The following is a 15,458-nucleotide window of genomic DNA, read 5'->3' as shown; positions in this document are numbered from 1 at the left end:
CACCAAATAAAAACCTTATCAATGCAAATATTGTGAAAAAACTTTCTCAGATGTAAGTAGCAAGATTAAACATGAAAGGATTCACACCATTGAAAAACCATACCAATTTAAATATTGTGAAAAGATTTTCTCACAGGCAGGAGACAAGACTATACACGAAAGGATTCACACCAAAGAAACCATACCAATGTAAATATTGTGAAAAGAGTTTCTCAGATACAAGTCACAAGACTGTACACGAAAGGATTCACACCAAAGAAACCATACCAATGTAAATATTGTGAAAAGAGTTTCTCAGATACAAGTCACAAGACTACACGAAAGGTTTCATATTGTATTGTGTTTTTAAGGGTTTTTTTGAGTTTCTGACAGGCAGTATAAAAACAGACAACATTTTCCTATAAAATGATAAAGATGGTTGGGGACCATTCATTATTTATGGGGGGGGGGGGAGCTTGTTAAAAAGAAACTTGTATTTGGAAAATTACTTAGCCCCCATAACTGAAATGTAATGTTACATAACCCCCTGACTGACTCATTTTTTATAACCCCCGACAGAAAATTATGTACAACATAACAGCACAAATGGTGGCTAGCAATGGACCTTCTTGCAGAATTGTGCGAGCAGTATTATAATACAATACAATGCATTTATTTATGCTGTGACCTGTCACACATGATAGCAAGACAGTCAGACTGGTAGTACATGTACCATTATGACCATTTTGAGGTTAAGCATGCAGAAAATAATATTTTGTAATAAAAGAAAACGAGTGATTTTCCTTGGCCAAGGTAGCTTTAAACTGTGATCTGAGTCTTGTTCATTTCATTGAAAGAGAGAATATTTGTGTTTTCACTTTTCATAGCAGTTGTATTGGTTATGGCCTATAGCTTGTATGCTTGCTTTAAATGGTTTCTTTGGAAAATGCTGTCACAATTGGTTGGAGAAATGCAATAAAACTTCTGATAAGGTGCTTTTTAAACTGTTTTTAAATAATTCGTTTTATACTTTGTTTTAATGAAATCATGCAAAACGTTGATAACATGTAGAATAAAAATGCTGTACGTTATTGGTCATTTGTGTTAAGTGCCCGGCCCCCCCCTTCCTGGGTTATCGCCATGCATGTATCAGCTAGTTTGTCTTAAAGGAGTATTTCGTGATCCTAGGATCCTCTTTTACGACATTTTTCAGTACATATCGACCAAAAAAGCATATTCCCAAAATTTAAGTTGATTCCGATTTTGCGTTTGCGAGTTATGCATGATTATGTGTATTACACTGCTCCATAGACAATACATTGTAATTTCGTTCTGGTGCACCAGAACGAAATTCAAATTTCGCGATATCTTTGCTAAACGAATTAATCTGCAAGAAATATTTCATACATAAACATTATGTAGCAAGAGTATTCCAGTGATATAAAAATCTCAACTTTTTTTGAGAAAAGTGGAGGGATGAGGCTGTGGATCACGAAATGCCCTTTTAAATGTTTTTTCCTAAGCCTTATCAGCGTTTTTATTTAAAATAAAAGGTTCCTCCGCACATCGTCATCATCCCTATATCTCCATGTTAAATTGCCGTGATAGTACAGCGAATCCTCTCGTTTTTTAACAGCTACGCATCGCGATTTTGTTCGAGATAGGCCGAGCGACTCCCCAGCTAGCCAAATAACGTTTTTGGAACGTTAAAAAAACGTTTCACTTTGGTACAGAAAACGTTTCAATATTACGTTTTAAAAACGCAAATGTGTGGAGTTTTGAAAACGTTTTCGTAACGTTTCATTGTAACGTTTTTAAAACGTCATTATAACGTTAAAATAACAAATAACAAATCGGTTTGTTCTTATGTAACGTTTTAAAACGTTTAAAACCGTTACCAACACGTTATTATAACGTTAAAACAACAATACATGAAATTGGTTTGGTCTTATGTGAACGTTAAAAAAACGTTACCAACACGTTATTATAACGTTAAAACAACAATGTATTAAATTGACTTTGTCTTGAATGACGTTTTAAAAACGTTCAGAAAACGTTACTGACCCGTTGTGCGAGGGTTGGGTAATGTTATGAACCACACTGTAGTTATCTAAAGTTTACCTATATACACACACACATTACTCAGACACAATACAAAAAATACTTAAAAACAGTTGAATTATGTTATTGACTCATCCTTCGTTTTATTGGTACTGTGTTGTTCCTCTTTTCGTGCTATATACTTATACAGACTTGACATTATTCAAAGTATGGATTTTTTCACGAAATGTCAAGACTAGTAGGGTTTTGCATTACTGTACTGGCTCAAAAATTAATTGGGGTGTGTCGGGAGATGGTCTCAAAATAATTTTTAGATAGAAAATGTGCTTTCCATGAGTATAGGCCTACATATGCCACATAATATATCATGGAAATTCATTCTCTTTTCCAATATTTGACATCATTCCGACACACATATTTAGCCGGTGTGGTTTATTATTAGACCTATACTAGGTCTTCAGTTCTTCAGGTCTTCAGGTGCAGCGCGGTCTGCCGCATCATCCTCATCCTCATCATCATCATCATCAGGATCTTGCTCGGTGCGCTCATGCTCTGACGACGACTCTTCTTGCTCAGTTTTCTGTAACGAGTAATGAAATGCGATGGAACATTTAAAGGAGTATTTTATGATCTTACCATCTTCTTTTTATGACATTTTCAGTAGCTAATTCCCACAATTTCAGTTGATTCCGCTTTTGCATTTGCATGATTAGGTGTATATTACACTAATCCATCATGTCCATGGGCCATTGTGTTGTAATTTCGTTCTACGTAATTCAAATTTGACGATTGCCAAACGAATTAGTCTACAAGAATTTCTTTTCTACATAGCCAGAGGTTTCCAGTGGTATAAATATCTCAACCTTTTTTAGAGAAAAGAGGATGAGGCTATGGATCACGTTCAACATGCTCAAAGCATTCCTAAAACACTATTAATGAATGAACCATACTGATTTAAGAAAAAGTTCCCTATTCCGAAACGGAAGTTCTTTATTTCGAAAGTTCGCTATAATTACAAAATTAAAACCTTCACTACCACCATGTTCCAAAGATATTGAGGTATACCCTTTTCCCAATTGTTTAAGAGTTAGTGAAGGGGTGTGTTGGGGTGTGGGATGTACGTGCGTGAGTGTTGTCTATAAAATGTTGATATACTGTAAAACGTGCATTCGTATCTAACTTTATGCATAAAATACAATCTCCAAAATTTTAGTTTAGCCTATAGGCCTACCTTGCCGTAAATTTGTCCTCCCTTTTTAAAAGGGGTCGCCTTCAAGAAGCCGGCCATCGCATGTTCTATCATCTTCTCGTTCTCTTTGAGTTTTTCATGGTGGCTTCTGGATAAGGAAAGATCGAAAAGATATAAAGCAAAATCAATATTAGTTAAACATAATTTTAACATGTTGAATAATTATTCATGCAGCAGTGCAAGAAACGTACTTATGACGTATTTGCGTAACTGTTTCACATAGTGACGTATTTGCGCGAAGTATTTGTCATTTAAACGGCAAAATTGTCATTTGGTCGCATGTCACAAGTTCGTACCCTAAAAAGGTGGAGGTGTTATAATTTTCAGAATGTAGGCGAATGAAAAATGTCATATTGAACCAAGCCCTGCAATGTACTATTACCTATAACATACACTAAAACACCAAAGTGCGAATATTTCCAAACATCTAAATTAGCTAAAAATTTAGGACATGTTACATAACTATATTTTGAAGAGTATTTTAATATTGGCCGGTTATTTTTCACACAGCGACGTTAACTAGGCAATTACCCATACTTCTAACATACACTATTTGTAGAGGTTACGCGTCAATGGTAAGAGCACTGTGTATTGTGTATATGAAAACGGACAGTAACTGCAGTATGATACTTTTACTTACTCATTATTACTTTGAAGACTGTTGTGGCCTTAAAACTCCTCTTCCCCCCTCTTCCAACCATATTATACTGGGACCATACATTATTGGTTCCAACCTTCCTCATCATCCGTCGCACCGTTTCGCCAGTGTCTCCACCTCCTACCATAGTCAGGTACTTCATCTATCAGAAAATAAGCCAGATCATTAACATAGAATCTGTAACTCATGGAGAGTAACAAGACTAGAGTAAAAAATATAGTGCAACCCGGACTGATTGTCTCCAAAACGTATACCGCAGCATGACACGGTGTAGGACAAACTCATGAGTTGAACGTGGGTAGAACCCCGGGTAGAACGCATAAGCATTTTCAACAAGTTGCATCACGGTACACATACATGGCAATTCATGGTATGCATGATGTTGATGACTTAAGGGATGGGGTATGAACGTTTGGACAGTATTTATTGTGGGACATTAGAGCACATCAGACATATCGAATTGAATTCTGAATACGAAGAATGTCATTCTGATATCAAATAATTTTGATTTTTTGAAATTCGCAATTTAATACACATTTTATGTCAAATCATTAAAAATTGATATTTTTGATATTTAACAGTATAAATCAGTACTGAAGTAATTTTATAAATCTAATGATATATTCTTAAAGTGTAGGCCCTATGTAGGTGGGATGAAAAGCCGACAATCAATTGAAAATTTTGACCTTTCGTATTGAAGATATGGATTTTTCCCAAAACACCAACAAAAATTAGGTCTTTTGGGGAAAAATCCATATCTTCAATATGAAAGGTCAAATTTTTCAATTGATCGTCGGCTTTTCCTCCCAGCTACATACACTTTAAGGATATATCATTAGATTTATAAAATTTACTTCGAGGACTGTTATATATCAAAAATGTGAAAAATATCAAATGTCGATATATATATATCGATATGTCTGATGCTCTCATGTCACACAAAAAATACTGTCGAAACGCTCAAAAAGCTCATTCCAGATCCCTTAAAACATGATCTAAATACTCCGAAATAGATAATAAATTATATGAATATGTATTGGATAAAGCCACATCAGATTTTTGGACGCTTGTATGCTTGTGCAAATTCGCACTGACATCATTGACTGGACCAAATACGTAAAGTATAATAAAAACATTCTTCTTAAAAGTATCGTAGTGTGAGCCCGGAGTGTAAGGTAGCCAGACCGTCAGCTAGACAAGATAAAACAAATCCCGGACCTCTTTTGGAGTAGCGACATATAAGGAAATAAAATTAATTTATATGGTTCAACATGTTAATAACAGGGAAGTTTTAACAATTTTCTGCTTACCGTTGTTTTTTTAAACTGGTCATCATTCCGTAGTTTAGCATCCATCTGCATCAATTCTTCTATCGAATCCGCAGGGTTCTCCATTTCATCTACATCCCCAGATGTACATGATGTACTGGTGCCGGTGGTGTGAATCTTCTTAAGCATTTGCTTAATTTCCAACTGATTTTCTTCAATTTGGTTAAGTTTAAGAAGAATCCTAAGAGGGACGCTGTCTGCAAAACAAACAAAAACAATAACAGAACTTTCACGTAACAGCCTATACATGATGTAGCTACAATAGGTTTATTGAAATTATTGAAGGGCCAAACATTTCCCCCTGCTTTTTCATGGGCTCCAGTAAACTAAAGACCAATTATAAACGAAATTTGTGTTAATTCTTTTGTGATATTTAATGTCTTTCTTTTTCTATGTTTACACCCGGGTGTTTACAACGCGTACATTGACTCACTTTACATTCAGCACGTTCAGTTAATGATTTTCGTGGACTACGAAAATCACAAATATAATGTAGACCTAATTAAAAAAATATATCAGTTAGCCATGTTAGCTCGTGAAAAGAGCGTTAAGTGCTATCGTGTGTTCCACTTGATTTTATAATATACTACGTGCAAACTTACTCTCGGCGTTTCTTCTTTCTGGATTGACCATTGGGGAAGAGTGGCTGGATCTGGATGTTGAAGGGCTTGTTGACTTCACTGATGAGGCAACAGGCTGTGGTGGGCGTTTTGATGCATCTGTAGGTCTAACTGAGCGTGGTGTCTTCAGTAGACTATGTCCCGCGGCCGCAGGTGTGAATTTAGGCGAGACAGGTAGGCCGGGCTTATTTCCCAATGCAGCTTTCATTCCCGATTTTTTTCTAGGACTGGTGCGGCGTGGTACCTTCTTCGGCGACGACAGCAGACTTTCACTGTCTGAAACAATGCAAAAACAAATTCTATAACGATATATCTATATCGATAATTCATGAACCTATAGACACTTTCTTTGCATGGACAGACACACATTATTGTGGAAAGCAAGAACACTACACTGCAAATACAATAAGCATAACTTAACTTTGAATGTTCTCTGCTCCTGTGTACATTCATAAACTAACATAAATAATAATCATCGCAGCCTGGATCAACTTCTCAAAGTTTATACGTTATCAGTTGGTTATTGGCGAGGTAATTTTCATGCAAGCCGCTTTTTTGCACGTGAGAACAGAAATAATAGACGCTGTGGGCTCAAACACGTACCGCCCAGCACTCTCGCACCAGACTCTGGGTCTTTTTCATAAAATGAATTTGGCGGGAAAACAGAATAAACAATTCATTGAATGTTAGTGACAATTTTAAACTGTTGCGATTTGGTGGTTCACAGCATCTTGCGAATGGTAGTGAGCTTTGGCAAAAATTGCACAGATCATTTCATAGCGAACGTGTTCAAATATCACATATATATTTTTGTAGGTCCTGTGGTTCTTGAGTTATGCCATAAAGAGGGATGAAACAGCATCCCTTTGTAAAATGTACATAACGCATTATCAACAATAAGTCAAGCAAGTTTTCAAAGTGTAGCCTATGATTTGTAGAATAAACTTTTGCATAACATCAAGATATTAGTTTTCAATAATATATTGATATAGATAATGAAAATCGATTTTTCTTTTTGGCCGCCTCGACCAACAGTACCCCTTGAAATAATTACCTTCAGATTCTATATCGGCGTCATCACCATATGTGTCGTCAATAAGTCGGGTAGGTGCCTGCCGTTGCCTCTTCCTCAGCGGTTCATCCCCGATGCCGCCTTCATCTTCCGGATGGGAAGTATCCACAGCATTATCCCGCAATCTCTTTGCTTTCTCAAAGTCATCTGTATAAATGAAAATAGTCGGGAGTGAATGCATTTAGTGCAGTTTATTCGTATGATCTCCGGTCCAGTTCATTACCAAACACACGTTCAGACCTTTTGACCCACAAAGACTCCATGCAACACATGCGCAAGCACACACCCGAAAAGTTTAAAATCCCATTGAACCAGTCTGTGCCCCCTCCCTTAATCTGGCTCAGTGCCCAATCAAGCCCCCCCCCACACACACACAATTCATGGTTGGGTCCGGGGGTCGAGTTGGCGATATGGCATAACGTATCTAGGCATATCGTTTAAAGAGCCGCGCAGAGTATTGAATGAATACACTCTATAGATAAAAATATTGAAAATTACTAACTATTGAGTAAAATTAGGGAAAAGAGTAACAAATTTAGTCAAATGGAACTCAATATTGATTACATTTTTACTCATGTTGAGTACAGCTTATTAATTAATATTGACTTCCATTTACTCATCGTGTTGCTCTGCTCCTTTTTTTAAATTGATTATGTATTTGCAGTGCAAGTAAAAATGTCAACGATAAACTTACCCACCAACCAAACCCGTCTTATTTTGTATCTTTTCCACAGCTCTTTGTCTGGCCTCTGGTGTTTTCTTGCTTTGTTGAATTGGTTGTGTGGAGGCCAAAAGCAGTATGTCTTACCCTATTTAGAAAGGAAATACAATAGAATATTGAATTCAAGCAAAATACACCATATTTGTCGGAAAATACCATAACATTAGGCCAAATAAAAATAATCAATTTGTTTTGAGTCCGCCACCACAAATACCTCCTCAGTTTTGGATCAGTTTTCACTTGTAAACGCAAATCAACTTATTACAAATGTTCTAACCCCTCATAATCTTATATAAAAAGGACCTTATCGTTTTCCTGGCATATGCTGACTGTTATAGCAATGTCAATTTTAGCCTATGTCAATTAAGAAAAAATTACACCCTCCCTCCTCACTTTTCCAAAACGGTGTGAACGTGAAACAAATTTTTAAAAGTGTTGAAATATAGACACTAATTCAAGATACGGTAACGATTTATGAAATGTTATGGGCCTATAACATAATTTTATTTGCTTACTTTTATTTCTTCAAGCCATGATGCTGAAATAATTTCCACAGTTTCTTCATCGTCTTCGTCCGTCTCGAAAATAACCACTGCATACTTATCTGGCATCTGTACAAAAGATAACGAAATAATTAGAATATCATAAAAATCATCTTATAATAATAAGCATAAAATAATTATAACCACGCTGCATTTTGAATCATTAGTATCCATTATCTTTCGTGGGCAAATACTATGCCATGTATGCGGTGAATTTAGCGTCTTGCACTCAATTCAAAAATACGAATAGTTATAGTTTTGTGCTCAGCCGATTGAAATGATCATGGGCGATATCGATATACAGCGAAAGCTTTTTTTTTTTTTTTTTTTTTGCATATTGAAACATTAATGTTGTCTTTGTAAATTCTATAGCTCTCTTTTCGTGTATTTTTATTTGTTTTTTTTGTGTTTTGTGTTTTGTGTTTTTTTTAATTAGTATTTGTTTTTCATTATACTCACTGACGTACCTAAATACGATGTAGCAACGCCATGAAAACAGCACTATCCCTATCAATATCAAACTTCATGGCTTTTCTTGTCAGGCTCCTGCTTGGTAATAGCCTCATGAACGTGTTTCGCTTGCGGACTTTATGCACGTTGATAATTCGCGAGTCGCAGGGTGTGGAAAATGCATGTTCACTTTGTGGGTATACTCTGCACAGGAACAGTATGTTGCCATTTAGATCCCTTTGGTTGGTTTTTTCCCGCACCTCACAACAAGATGTGTCGCTAAGGAGGTAACAGTTGTTGGGTTTATTGCATGAAATATGGAAAACTTCTGATGGCAAATTCATGGTACCTACATTTTGTTCACTTAGTCTCTTAGCAATTTGGACAAGTGGCCGCTTTCCAGATCGTACAAGTTTCTTTAGATGCTGTAAATAATTCTCAAATGGAAACGCGGAACAACTATCCAGATCTCCGAATTCTTCGGCCACTTCTGCCATGTGCAACATGGTGTGCACATTATACACAAGGAATTCTTCACCATACAAAACACGCCCCTGTTCGACAAAATAAACCAGTAATTGGCTGGCATATTCATTGAACTCCCGTGCCAGATTTGGGCTTATAAGGATGCATGTAGCTATACTAAGAGCCATGAAATGGTCGTACAGATCACGTCTCAGTATCCCATCTAGAGCAACTTTCCCCGTATACAGGAGAAATTGCCGGAACTCGGTCGCCTTCCATCGGTCAACCTCCAGCAAACTTCTCGGTTTGCGCTGAAAATCTTCTGTAATTGATCCGCTTAACCCAACCAAGTTGTCGCTTACACTCTTTATTTGAAGGGCAGACATTCGCGATCCCAATAATCTACCCTTTCCCGCATCCAGATTAGTATCAGTTTTCTCATTACCCCTAAGCAAGATGCATGCATGTAGTCTACCGGGAAAGACTTGATCATGTTGATGGGTAGCTGAAGAAAAGGTGTTTCACCATGGTGATGCTCTTCATATGTTTGGTTGCGGAAAGATTCGTCAGTCCTTTTTTCTAGTCCCAGTACTTGCTGGTATGTCATTCTTCGCTGTAGATAATCACCTCGCTGGCAACATTGATCGCACCCGTGGTATCCTGAATACAGCTTAGTGCATTTGACAAATGCTCTAGCAGGTGCATCGCATACTATGCATTTAACGTGTACCGGAATGATGTTATCGTCAACAGTTCGTCCGAGGGCAAGGAGCCTCTCCAGGTCTCTGATGGTGTCCAACAAAAATCCAAATTATTAGGCTTTGAAGAACCATATGTTAATGCCACTGTGAAAACATGAACTGGTGATACATTTGTAATAGAGCAGAGAATAGGCCAAAGGCAACTACTGGAAGCCTTGAAAAGCGGAATGCCGTCTACATTGAAGGCAAGGTCGAGGGAATCAACGTCATCGCCAATATTTGGTTTACAAAACCTGTACGCTTTGATCACTTGATCAACCAGGTTAAAGTATACATAGTCCATGCCTGAAATTTGCCTTGTCTGAACATGTCGTAATGTACGAAGTAATGTTCGCGCAGAAGCAGGTAATTCAGGGTGACCGTTTCTTTGCAGAAGTTTCAAAAGTCCATCAGCAGCGTTATGCTTAATCTGGTAGTTATTAACCCAAATTGCAAGTTGATCTCTAAATGAAGCCGGAGGGTCCTCTGCATCATCGTCAGAATCTGAATCAATTCCTGATTCGTCAGAGGTTACGCGAATGTCAGAATCAATATCTCCCCAATCATCATCATCATCATCATCAATATCATTTTGATCATCAACTCCTATGTCATTTTGATCTTCATCAACTTCAATGTCATTTCGATCTTCATCGTGATCTGCAATGTCATTATGATCCTCATCATCATCGTCTTCACCATCATTTCGATATTCATCTTCGTTTGCCTGACCAAAGTCGTAAAACATTTCATCATCTTCATCATGACTACCAGGATCTGCTGCTAAATCGTCATCTTCTTGCACAGGGAGAATAGGAATTTCCTCGTCAGTGTCGTCGGAAGATTCATCTGCGCCATTCATTCTTCTGATGGCACGAGAAGCTCTCATCCATAGCCTATTGTAGCTTTTCTGACCTCGTGATGCCATTCTGTATAATAGAGGAAACAAATTAACCTGAAATAATAAAGTCGGATAAACTTTAGGAAAAACTTACGGTGAACTAAAACGGTGAACTATGTTGCAGACTTAATTTCTTCTTTGATTGTGTCTTCTTGGTGAGGGACCTGGATATAAAACAAGATCCATCGCATGTATAAATCACTCTGTTAGCCGATATACAATAATCATAAAAATTTTAATACAATTAAACTGAACAACTAAATAAAATACATGCAATTGCATCGTACGTGTAGCTATATTTCTTTTCTTTTCTCATGTCCCCCTTTTCCCCCCCTTTTGCTTTTCCGCCCTGTTTTCTGTTTCTCTTTTCGCCCCCTGTATCACTGTAAATCCATGTGTTTAGGGTTTCTGTAACACTTTTTACACACAAGGTGTTTAACTTGTTCATTTGCACAGTAAAGGTATAGGACACCTAAACACCAAAGTAAACACAAAGTAAACACAAACAGTAAACACATGAGAGTATTTAGATTCTAAATATTTCAACATGTTTACTTTATATTGTTTAGAAAGTAAATGCACATGCGTTTACTTTGTAAACATTTGGTGTTTACTTTCTAAACAATATGAAAGTAAACATGAAATTGAAATTTTTAGAATCTAAATTCCCCCATGTGTTTACTTTGTGTAGGCCTATGTGTTTACTTTGTGTTTACTTTGGTGTTTAGGTGTCCTGTACCTTTACTGTGTAAATGAAAAAGTTACACACTTTGCAGTGTTTAAAAAGTGTTACGGAAACCCTAAACACATGGATTTACAGTGATACAGGGGGCGAAAAGAGAAACAGAAAACGGCGGAAAAGCAAAAGGCGGGGGAAAAGGGGGACATGAGAAAAGAAAAGAAATATAGCTACACGTACGATGCAATTGCATATTTTATTTAGTTGTTCAGTTTAATTGTCCACCCAAATTCACCCGAATATGTGCCAGAATAGTGTAAAATACAAAACATTGTCACAATAAAAGCATTTTCATCCCCATCATGGGCGAAAATAGTGTAAAATACGCGCACACAACGTCCCAATATAGCCTTTTTGGAAGCTCAAATACATGAAATACTCAAATACAGTCTCTAAAAAACAAAACCGGTATATGTATTTGCAACTGCAATTTTTTTGTCAACTGTGCCCCCAAAATTTTATTTTGCCCCCACCCAAGTTCCAGTAAAACCAGAACAAAATATAGCCCAACTCGTCCCCCGACCTCTAAATTTCAATGCTTCCATTGCCACTGATTCCAATCATAAATGGATGTTTTTTTAATACTGAGTTGCATAAAACATACTTATGAGCTACTTTACAAAATGATAAAACATTTGCACAATTTCACATATTTTATATCAATGACATGGACGTACAATTTCATTGCACATCAATACAAATTTTAGTATCATTAATATATTTCCTCTGTCCTTTGATGTAGAATGGTACATTAAAATGAGAGGGGGGGTCAAAATAGTTTTGAACCTAATATGGGGGGGGTCAAAAGTTTTAGGTCCATTAAGAGGGGGGGTCAAAAAAGTTTTGGGTTCACGAAGAGGGGGGTTAAAAAAAATTTCGACATGAAAAAAAACATTCCAGCCCCCCCCACCAAAGTATTTATGAACACTCCCTTATACGTGATCTACCCTAATTTACTTCACATTAGAATTTAACATTTCTCGCGCTTTGCGTACGTGCATGCGAACACAGGTAAAGTAAAGCACATCTATCCTAGATCTGTGAGTAAGTATCTGTGAGTGGGTCAGCGGGACGGCTTGGGAATTTTAGAAGACATTAAAAAAAAAGTGTCGAAAACTCTAAGCCGTGCACCCTCCGCCTATAGTAAAAGCTGGATACGACATTTTTAAGCTGCCAAAGACAGCAAGCATACGTCAGGAGATAAACGAAACATGGTTCAACTTGCTATCATTATTTTGTAACTGATCAAAGCAAAGCAATTTAAAGGCCTGCAATGTTAAAAATATACTTAGCAAAGAAGTTGTTTTTGCAGTAATCACGGTAATTGTTTGGCCTTAAAAACGCATGGGGTGTTTTACTAACTAGTTCCGTCACAAAGGAAATTCCAAACGGGTTTTTTGTTTGTTTGTTTGTTAATCAAAGATAAAATTGAAAAACACCGCACAGGTAATGTAGTTAATTTTAAAATGTTTAATAGCAAGTTCAAGTTTTGCTTGGCTTGCAAATGATGAGAGGCATACCATTCTAGGTCAGGCTACAAGACTGGCCATGGCAATGGCCTGATTATTGAAGTACCTTATAAAATATAAAAAGTTTGATTTACAGTGACAACTGATAACCTGTGCGATAAAATATTCTCATCTCAAATGGCACAGTTCATGATCCCCTCCCCCGATTCAATTATATCACAATTTGACTCCCAAGTTGTGGAGTATATTTTGTACCCAACACATTCAAAGATCGATCTACGAAGTTAGACATGGACCGGGGGTTAAGAATTTTGTGCAGGCAGAGCATGTTTGAGATCTTATAGCGCAATAAATCAGTCATTTCAATTAACTTCTGAACCTGACCTTACCAAGAATGGGTGAACTTGCACCCGAACTTGTGCATTGTACATAGGCCTTGGCTAAGAGAAATGGTCTGTGGGAAAATTAATGTATAGGCCTATAGGCCTATTATATAGGTCTACATTAATTTTAATAATTTAAAATAATAATAAAATAATAAATACTCTCACATCCCTGCACCTACTAGTAGGCCTATATAGTACTGTCGTTATATGCATGCAAGTAAACATAACTATAATATGAGTTGAAATGATTACAAAATAAGACGTATATAATACATCAGAGCAATTTTTTTTCGATTTGAGTTACACTTACAGGTAAATATTACTAGTTTCTACTCATATGATTGTCTCACGTCTCACAGCATTTTCTAAAAGTAAAAAAAAACACTCTTTCGCCCTAATGTGCAGTGTAGGCCTACATCCTGCGTTGGACATCCTTAAAAAGGCCTAAATTATCATGCATGTGTATTTACATTTAGATATACACATCACGTACACCGTGTTCAGCGCGCAAAAGACAATTGATTAATTTGATCATAATACTTATATGACATTTACAATGTCAGTTATCAGCATGTTTAACCATCCGCAGGAACACAATTATGCTATTTCAAAAATTTTCATTTTGCAGATTCTTGTTCAGTCTAACAAGTTCAAAGTTTACAAAGAAACGTATGTATACCACATACAATTCGACTCGTTTCAACCGACGGTTAAGTTTCGCAGTATTTTGTATAACCAACTTCTTGCAGTGAATCAAATGATAAACTATAAGCGTTTACCGTTAGCGTAATTTTATATTTTACTAAATATCAAATTTAAGTTCATATTTAACTTACCTTTTAGAAGTTTCCTGAAAATATATATATCCAATACGATCCGAGTTACAATCACATAAAATGTTTAAGCAGCTTCAGCCAGAGAAATATCAACGTCAACCCCTCGATACGAACCGCGAAATGAAATGATCCTATAGGGTTGCTAAAATTTGGCAGCCTAAATCGCGGGTCAAATATTTAAAGTCGCCCAATTTTGAATTTAATCGTTGGTTTCTATGGGACGGAAAAACAGACGTTGCTGTAGCCAAGGTTGAAAAGTCGCCAATTTTGTGCTCTTAACTATTGCTTTATATGGGATAAGTAATGATCAACAGTCAAGGGAAAAATCTTCAAAAGTCACCCAATTGGGCTACCAAATCGCGGGTTGAAGATTCCGACTTGGTGACCGTTACATGTTTCGTCACGTGACATGTTGATGATGACTTCACCTCAATATTGCAATGATGGGGTAAAAAATAACTTTCAATGTACTTTGACGATGATGATGATGATGATGATGATGATGATGATGATGATGATGATAATAAGTCAATATGACGACAGTGAAGACGGCAATGACACTACGTACGATATTATGCCAAAAAAGGAAAATAATCGGTTGTAGTAAAACGTTATATGAACGTTATGATTTCGTTCTAGTATGCTCGTTTGTGAGTATTTTGCATACGTTGATAAATCGTTATTATAACGTTTTGGTCAAACTACCTGCGATCAAGAAACCAACTGCGATAAGATCACGTTTTAAAAACGTTTTTGAAACGCTTTACAAAAACGAAACCAATAAAAAACCAATTCAAAACGTTTTGGAAACGTTTTGTGTTTGCTGGGTCAGGCTAAGCATACCATGACTATCATATGAGATACCACAGCGTTTCTATATTCTAGACATTATTACGATTTGTGTATGCTCTGGTACCCCATATGATGTTTCTATTACAAGAAAAAAATTTGTTTTCAGATAAAACCAGAGTTTTTTGTTTCCAGTACACTCACTCGAAAATCAGTAGGGGAGAGCGGGGAGTGTTCGCCCTATATTTTTCTGACCAGCCTAGCGATGTCAATTTTAAGGTTAGGGATGACCTGATTAGCCCATGTGAAAGCCCTATGTCTTAGCTATATACGGCGACAATCCCAGAACTATAGGCCTTACAATAGCAACAGGATAGAGCAAACAAAAAAGTTTTGAAAAGTGGCGAACTTGCCCCATATTGGGGTAGGTTCGCCCATATGGTGGGGTAAGTT

At 36.8% G+C, this 15,458-nt stretch overlaps 1 protein-coding gene across 2 annotated transcripts; it reads right to left on the bottom strand.

The window, feature by feature from the left end:
• Nucleotides 1–3,906: 3,906 nt before the first annotated feature.
• On the bottom strand, nucleotides 3,907–14,872 carry LOC140162128 (uncharacterized). 2 transcript variants are annotated; one of them, XM_072185402.1, is made up of 8 exons: nucleotides 14,217–14,872; nucleotides 10,881–10,950; nucleotides 8,204–8,299; nucleotides 7,662–7,776; nucleotides 6,950–7,114; nucleotides 5,878–6,171; nucleotides 5,258–5,472; nucleotides 3,907–4,089 (listed from the first exon to the last, which is right to left on the bottom strand). In XM_072185402.1, exons 3-8 carry the CDS (start codon nucleotides 8,297–8,299, stop codon nucleotides 3,922–3,924), a joined length of 1,053 nt encoding a protein of 350 aa, XP_072041503.1. In that variant the 5' UTR covers nucleotides 10,881–10,950; nucleotides 14,217–14,872; the 3' UTR covers nucleotides 3,907–3,921. The 2 variants fall into 2 exon arrangements, with proteins under 2 accessions (XP_072041503.1, XP_072041504.1); XM_072185403.1 differs by lacking the exons at nucleotides 10,881–10,950; nucleotides 14,217–14,872 and adding an exon at nucleotides 8,698–9,544.
• Nucleotides 14,873–15,458: the final 586 nt, after the last annotated feature.

This window comes from Amphiura filiformis, chromosome 10 (assembly GCF_039555335.1).
Source record: "Amphiura filiformis chromosome 10, Afil_fr2py, whole genome shotgun sequence".
NCBI classification, from domain to species: domain Eukaryota; kingdom Metazoa; phylum Echinodermata; class Ophiuroidea; order Amphilepidida; family Amphiuridae; genus Amphiura; species Amphiura filiformis.
The sequence above is the reverse complement of the archived record's forward strand: the minus strand, read 5'-3'. Positions and strand labels throughout refer to the sequence as shown.

Bases quoted from the DNA above. Each gene is read 5' to 3' on its own strand.
- LOC140162128 (XM_072185402.1), bottom strand. From the start codon at position 8,299: ATGCCAGATAAGTATGCAGTGGTTATTTTCGAGACGGACGAAGACGAT. The intron at 7,115-7,661 runs GTAAGTTTATCG...TCATTTATACAG, and splicing joins AAGACGGGTTTGGTTGGTGG to ATGACTTTGAGAAAGCAAAG. The intron at 5,473-5,877 runs GTAAGTTTGCAC...TTTGTTTTGCAG, and splicing joins AGAAAGAAGAAACGCCGAGA to ACAGCGTCCCTCTTAGGATT.